This window comes from Denticeps clupeoides, unplaced genomic scaffold, assembly GCF_900700375.1.
Source record: "Denticeps clupeoides unplaced genomic scaffold, fDenClu1.1, whole genome shotgun sequence".
Classification (NCBI taxonomy): domain Eukaryota; kingdom Metazoa; phylum Chordata; class Actinopteri; order Clupeiformes; family Denticipitidae; genus Denticeps; species Denticeps clupeoides.
In genome coordinates this window covers 75196-83107 of record NW_021629820.1, presented here as the reverse complement: position 1 = coordinate 83107, position 7912 = coordinate 75196, and the positions used below count along the sequence as shown (strand labels likewise).

General features: G+C 38.7%; 1 protein-coding gene across 1 annotated transcript in view; it reads left to right on the top strand.

The window, feature by feature from the left end:
- The first annotated feature begins 339 nt into the window (after positions 1 to 339).
- LOC114775164 (SWI/SNF complex subunit SMARCC2-like) overlaps positions 340 to 7912 on the top strand; it is a 35063-nt gene continuing 27490 nt past the window's right edge. The window contains exons 1-4 of the mRNA XM_028966457.1: positions 340 to 402; positions 1841 to 2096; positions 6264 to 6425; positions 6526 to 6587. Of these exons, the coding sequence (XP_028822290.1) occupies positions 1850 to 2096; positions 6264 to 6425; positions 6526 to 6587 (471 nt within the window). The 5' untranslated portion in view covers positions 340 to 402; positions 1841 to 1849. The remainder of the gene's footprint in view (positions 403 to 1840; positions 2097 to 6263; positions 6426 to 6525; positions 6588 to 7912) is intronic.

Sequence of the window (7912 nt, the reverse complement as noted above, 5' to 3'; positions counted from 1 at the left end):
ACTAGGCCACCACTGAAAAAAATCATCAAGTAATCCCTAGTGGTAGGGCACATCCTCCTACTGAAAAAGGTCACTGCAATCAGAAAATACCATTTCCTCAAAGTGTACTTTTTTAGCAACAATGTTTAGGTAGGTAGAGTGAAATGGATCCATGTGAAATCTGTTTTAAAGGTTTCCTAACAGAACATTGTCCAAAACATCACACTGACTGAATGTGTGCTAGGTCTTGCTTCCAAAACATATCTCCTCTCAAAAAGCAGAAAATAAGTGCTTATGAAATAATTGACGGAAATCAGATCAGCAATGGGAATGTTAACCCTTCCATTTTCTGTCTCACAGAATAAAAATGCAGGCAGCTCTACACGAGAGTGGACTGAGCAAGAGACACTACTTCTGTTGGAGGTGGTATACACACAATCACAATGCAAGCTTCATGTCTACCATTTAGTTATTAGTATTCAGCTACAGTTGTCAAAAGAAGTTTAGTTCTGGGATAGCAATGATTTGTTAGAAATGTTCATTTTCCGGAGTGGAACGATTGTACAATATATATCATTGAATCATGTTTGAATTTATTTAGAATTAAACCCACATACATTCAAAATTAAACATATATTAAAATGATTACTAAAATAATATGAAATAGTAATTGACAAAGAAGTAGCAATTGAACCCACTTTTGCTGATGTATGAGATACACAACTAGTCTGACTTTGGCCAGTTTTATTGCTTGTTTAATCAATATTTTCAGCCTTGCAGAATGGGGATTTCTAATAATCAATTAAGAGATACACATTGACTTTGTGGACACCGCATCAACATAATCAACAACAACAACATTTATTTTTATAAATTTCCATAATCACATACAGCATGTCCCATTGGCTTTGACAGACCCTACAGTTGACACCCACCTACACTTGGCCAATTGCACACAAGGAAAAACTCCACATAAAAAACTCCAAACAAGAAACAAGGTCACCCGGAATGAGTCAGAGAGAGACCCCCTTACAGGGTAGTTAGCCAACAATTGGTGTCAGTGCAGGGTTGGTGATGATTTGTCTATGAAAAGAAAAAAAAGGTCCTGGACAGTGCAGATTCGTTTTTTGTCCAGTGGCATGGGGTACATTGCATGTCCATTATAATGCTACTGGTCAATTTGAAGATCCCTGAAGCTTTAGCTGTTACAGTGGTGGTGGCTGTGGTGACTCTCTGGTACATTTCATGCTGAGTCTTGTCAGCATTCCACTGGAACTCGAGAAGTTGCTGATTATAGGACTGTCTTCGTGTATGCAGATATTCTATCATTAACAGCTGTTACCAGCCAACAGAGATATTTGCAACATGCACAATGTCTGGACTGTTTTGATCAAGCTGATATTATTTTAATCAATTTGATGGACAAAACAATTGTTTTCTTTCAAAATAGAGGACATTTCTAAATTACACTGTACAGTTTTTTCAATTGTACATCCACTTAATGATTTTAGGTTTTACAATCTTTTTTATCCAAGGCTAAAGCCTGTTTAGTCCTCATTTGTTATTATTTGACTACAGTTGGTAGCTTCTCTCTGTCTGCACATAAACTTTTATTAGCATAAAAACAGCATTCAGAAAATCAGTCCAATTAGCTCAGTGACTATTTAAGAAAGATTTTAGTCTGGAACGTCTCTTTGGGCTTTCTTGAACAACTACAGATCCTAAGACCATCAGGTCAAACAATAAGTCACCCTCAGGTGGCAAAAGGTTTAGGATGTTCAGGAACAACTCAGGGACCATTCAAGGCCCTGGACTGTGCTATTCTCTCTAATTAAATGTTCTTTCTCTGTGTTGTGTGTAGGGTTTAGAAATGCACAAAGATGACTGGAATAAAGTGTCTGAGCATGTGGGTAGTCGGACACAGGATGAGTGTATCCTGCACTTCTTACGATTGCCAATCGAGGACCCATATCTGGAAGAGGGGTCACCTCTTGGCCCCCTGGCCTTCCAACCTGCCCCATTCAGCCAAGCAGGAAACCCGGTCATGAGCACAGTTGCCTTCCTGGCCTCTGTTGTTGACCCCAGAGTAGCTTCTGCTGCCGCCAAGTCAGCCCTGGGTAAAACATACAAACACACACACGCACACAAAAATTTAGATAATGCACAACATCATATAAAAATCACATAAAATGAACTACAGTTCATTTTGAAATTTCTTTTTTCATGTCAAATTTGAATAGATATTATTTCTAAATTAATAAGAAAAAACAGTGAAAAAGAAATAACAATTCAACCCACTTTTTCTGATGCACTGGATACTCAACTGGATCTCTTTGTCTGTCTGTCTTCTGCAATTTTTATAGCTTGTTTAATTAGTGTTTTGAATGGTACTAAGATCATTGCGAAATTCAGTTTTCTAGTAATCAATCAAATCATAGATGCTGCATTAGTGAACACAGGATCATTCCATTGGAACTGAAGACCAATTGTTTCTGATAGTAGGCCTGTCTAAATTTATACAGATTTTCCATCATTAGCAGCTGTTACCAGCCACCACAGTCATTTACAACATGTACAATGTTAGAGTGGACAAATTTCTAAATTACTCCTTTGAATGGTAGTGTACATGTACACATGCTCAAACAGTTTGATGATTGGTTAATGGATATTTCATTTTATACTACAGAAAATATATACATTTACTACAATTTAATTAGCTATATTTAGACCCCAATAACAAAAAGGACCATGGACAAAGGAGGACTAGATCTACCTAACTTTTACCACTTAGCCAACAGGTTTCAACACCTCTCAGGGTGGCTAAAACGTACCTGCCTAGATTTACTTTACTTTATTTTGCAGACGCTTTTAGCCAAAGCAACTTACATGAGGAAGACAACATCAATTCTCGTTCGATTTCTATAGATTTTGAGTTTATAAAAACTAAGAGCCCTGACAAGGCCTGACTTGTCAGCAAAGAGCATGCTCAGAGTTGTTAAGTGCTAGACAAAGAAAAAAATATTATATATACTTTATATATAGAGAGAGAGAGGTGGACATAGATAATTTTTTTAATCTAGATTAATCTCACTGTAATCTAAATTAATCTACATTCATCTAGATTAAAATGGCTCATTTGAATTCTGCCAAAGGCATTCAGAATATGTGTGCTACCCAAATAATGACTAAAAGTAAGTCTTTGAGAACGGGTTCTCAAGCCAGGTGGCCCATTAGACCAGGGGCTCATCTCCTGTTTCCAAAATGCATCACAAACTGCTTGAGAAAGCTATTCTACTATGATAATTGGTGATGAAAATAAATTATGTTCAATAAGATGTACTTGTGTTTACCAACTGTTTATTCAGTTAAATAGCTGCATCCATGTTACCACGTCATGTTTGATGTGGTAATTTCACAGTTCGAAGACTCGTTCTCGCCCCCTACAGTACAATTCGGCTAGGTATGCATCTGTGCTAAAATATCAAGGTGAAAGTCATCATAGTGTAGCGGTTCTTCTTCTGCGTTGTGTAACTTTTTGATTCCGTTTTTTGAACCACAAATGATGGGCTGACACCCAAGAGATTTTCTGTGCAAAGTGTATTCTGTACAAAAAGCAAGGTCGCGTCAGAACATCGCGTCACACATTGCGTCTTTCTGCACCTCTCTCTACAATATACAGTATTAAAAGAACATAAAAAAAATATTCACAAAATAACACACATGCAAAATATTCCTAATATGTACATAAATTTAAATGAAAGAAATAACTTTTTGCACACAAACCCCACGCACCTATCACAGCTCACGCCATGTGTCCAAGAGACCTGAACCGGGTCTCAAAAACTAAATAAAATTCTTTAGGAAATAAGAAAATTAAAGACACAAGAAAGAAGAAATATACTTATAAATCTAGTGTAACCACTTAAAAAATATATATATAATATATATATATATATATATCTTATATATATATATATATATATATATATATCTATATATATTTTTTTTTTTAAAGGTGGTGGTAGCCTCGGCTAGTCGAATGGAGGAGGGCAAGTTGTTCCACCAGCCAGGGACAACAACAGAGAACAGAGTTGATTGGAATCGGAGACCCCGTGAAGAGGGAATTTTCAGTCTCATTTCATTTGCAGATCTAAGAGAGCGTGCAGGAGTGTAGCTAGGTAGAATTGTATTGATATAGGAGGGTGCAGTTCCATTACAGCCCTGTAGGCAAGCATCAAGGATTTGAACTCAACGCGAGCAGCTACCAGAAACAAGTGGAGAGAGGTGAGAAGAGGCGTAACATGGGTGTATTTTAGCTGATTGAAGATGAAACGGGCTGCCATATTTTGGATCATCTGGAGTGGTTACAATGAGCCCTGGCTGGACATCACTATTCAATAATATAGAGATTTCATTTACATTTACATTTTACAGCATTTATCAGACGCCCTTATCCAGAGCGACTTACAATCAGTAGTTACAGGGACAGTACCCCTGGAGCAACGTTAGGGTTAAGTGTCTTGCTCAGGGACACAATGGTAGTAAGTGGGATTTGAACCTGGGTCTTCTGGTTCATAGGCGAGTGTGTTACCTCTAGGCTACTACCACCCTGTAGATTTCAGATCTACAACTCATTAGCTCAAATGTCAAACAAAATGTATGATTTAAAAAAAATTAGTATCAGTTTTTAATCCCTTATGGAACAACTCAAGACACACTACAAAACAATAATATGATAAACTTCCCAGAATAAAGTGGTAAAGGTATTCAATACTTGGAACACATATTCGAAGAACAATTTGTTTCCTTTGCTATACAGTGCAGAGAGAAATAATTCACAGCGCATCGCTTTTTCCACATTTTGCTATGTTACAGGCTTCTTCCAAAATGGATTGAATGCATTTTTCCTCAGAATTCTACATACATGGCAGCAATTACAGCCTCGAGTCTTTTTGAATACGATGCCAAAAGCTTGGCACACCTATTCTTGTCCATTTTTGCCCATTCCTCTTTGCTATACCTCTCAAGCTCAATGAGGTTGGATTGTGTCAGTGCACAGCCATTTTAAGATCTCTCCAGAGATATTCAATTGGATTCAAGTCTGGGCTTTGGCTGGGACACTCAAGGACAATCACAGAGTTGTCCTGAAGCTACTCATTATTGTCATGATCCGGTCCGGCAGGGGCTACTCCGGGTCAGTTTCATGTTTGTCCTGTGTAATGTTTTCTGATCATGTTCACCTGTGAATGATTGTATAAAGCTGCCCTGTTTGTGTCTGTTCGCCTTCGGGTCATTGTTTGGTGATGTTTCCATTGTCCCATGCTTCATTATAGGGATGGTATGGTGCCTGGTTTCCTCCAAACGTGATGCTTGATATCAGATCAGAGAATTTTATTTTTTTGTGGTTAGGGTTAGAGAGTCCTTCATGTGCCTTTCTACAATCTCCAGGCAGGCTGCCATGTGCCTTTTTCTAGGAAGTTACTTCCATCTGGCCACTCTACCATACAGGCCTGATTGGTAGGTTGCTGGAGAGATGTTAGTCCTTCTAGAAGGTGCTCCTCTGGCCACAGAGGACCTCTGGAGATCAAGTTCATGGTAAGGCTCTTCTCCCCTGATCACTCAGTTTAGGTGGCCAGAAGAGCACTAGGAATAGTCCTGGTGGATTTGAACTTTTTCCACTTATGGATGATGAAGGACACTGATACAGAAAGTAGTCAGACCCCCTTTATTTTTTTTTAAATCATTGCTAAAATAATTTAAGTTGTTTTTTTCCTCATTAGTGTACTCACAGCACCACATATTAACAAAAAACACAATTGTTGATATCTTTGCAGATTTATTAACAAAGATAAACTGAAGTATTACACGATCCTAATTTTTCAGACCCTTTGCTCAGTATGTAGTAAAAATACCCTTTTGATCTAATACTACCATGAGTCTTTTTTCACACCTGGATTTGGGGATCCTATGCCATTCCTCCTTACAGATCCTCTCCAGTTCTGGCAGGTTGGATGGTAAACATTGGTGGACATCCATTTTTAGGTCTCTCCATTTTTTGTGAAGCCACTTCTTCATTATTTTAGCTGTGTGCTTAGGGTCATTGTCTTGGAAGGTAAACATTTGGCCCAATCTTATGTCCTGAGCACTCTGAAGAAAGTGCTCTGAAGAGCACTCTGAAGAAAGCTGTCTCATTCAACTTGACTGGGTCTATGTCCAGGAGTGGGGTCTCAATTTTTTTCACATGATTATTGTTGTTAATTCATCCTTCCATCCCTCCTCCTCAGAGGAGTTCTCTCGCATGAAGGAGGAGGTGCCTGCAGCACTTGTGGAGGCTCATGTGCGACGGGTGGAGGAGGCTGCTCGGCTCAGTGGAAGATCTGACCCCCTCTATGGGCTGGAGGGCAGTGGCATTGCCGGCACTGGTGCTGAGGAGGGAGACAAACCTGGTCAGAAAAGGATCAAGAGTGGGAGTGGGTATTTATTTATGAAGGTGTGGACACACACGTTAATGTGCGATATGGGGTGTCTTGGGTATTTCTTCTGTAGAGGAGAGTGTTGAGGAGAATAAGACTGAAGGACAAGCAAATGAGGACAAGAAAGAGAATAAGGTCAGTGAGCACGCTTCTGTAATTATTCTCAGTAATGATCATAGACTTTGAGAATACAGAGCTGACTCCTGGTTAGAGGTGTGAAGCTTCACTGGTCTCATGATTCAATTATGATTCATGATTCATTTATCTACATTTTATCAAATCATATCACAAGGATGCCTGAACCAGGCTTTTTTTTGGACTGAGTATGGACTGAACTAGATTGTTTTTCTGCTGATTGGAGCAAATCAATGTGTCCACATGGGAGTTCAGCACCAGTGTTCAGTTGCTGCTTGCAAAGCGTAAGTTTCTGCCAAAATTGTGACAAACTTTAAACAAGTGACGTTAAGTGACCTCCAATTAACTAAATCATCTGTCACACTAAACTACAAAATGTAGCAAAAACTCATATCATGTTCATTTTGATTGTCCATGTGAACGAGGCCTTACTTACTCCTACCCGGAGTGGCACTGTACTCATATCAGACAGCCACGGTCACTTCTGGCACTACCTTTTAACTAGAATTTTAATGCCACCGCCAGAAAATCACCAAGCAATGTCATTATGGTATATTAATTTTGTTCTGCACTGTATCAATGTAGAGTTGTCCATGTCTGCATTGTGAGTCATTGATTATGAGATTTATTTTACCTACTAGAGCATCCAGAGAGTAATGCATTGCAGTAATCTAACCTTGATGTAATAAATGCATGGACCAACTTTTCTGCATCATGCTTTGAAATGATATTTCTTATTTTTGCAATATTACTAAGGTGAAAGAATGCTATCCTAGTGACATTATCTACGTGCGAATTGAATGAGACCCAGGTTAAAATCCCGCTACCATTACCATTGTGTCCCTGAGCAAGACACTTATCCCTAAATTGCTCCAGGGGGACTGTCCCTGTAACTACTGATTGTAAGTCACTCTGGATAAGGGGGTCTGATAAATGCCATAAATGTAAATTATTGTAGGTGATTGTAGACAAAATGTAAACATAAATTTAGAATGCTGTGCAGCATTGTAAAGAGAAGTGAACGTTTTATTATAAATGCTGAAACTTGGACACTTTTTTTTCTACACAGACCCTTTTGACATATGAAATACAATGAGATTATTACAGCAGCGCAGTGTATCTGCGCCGCATCTACACTGAATTGTAAAATGATGTGCATGTTTTTCTGGGTTTTAAATAAATGAGAGTCGTGCTGGCTTGTGGCCTGAATCGACACTATATGTCCCTTGTCCCCAAAACTGGTATTGGAAATGCATGGCAAATAAATGAATCTATGAATCTGTCCGAAAAAATAATAATGTCTTTGAAAAGGTTAGGCTGCGCAA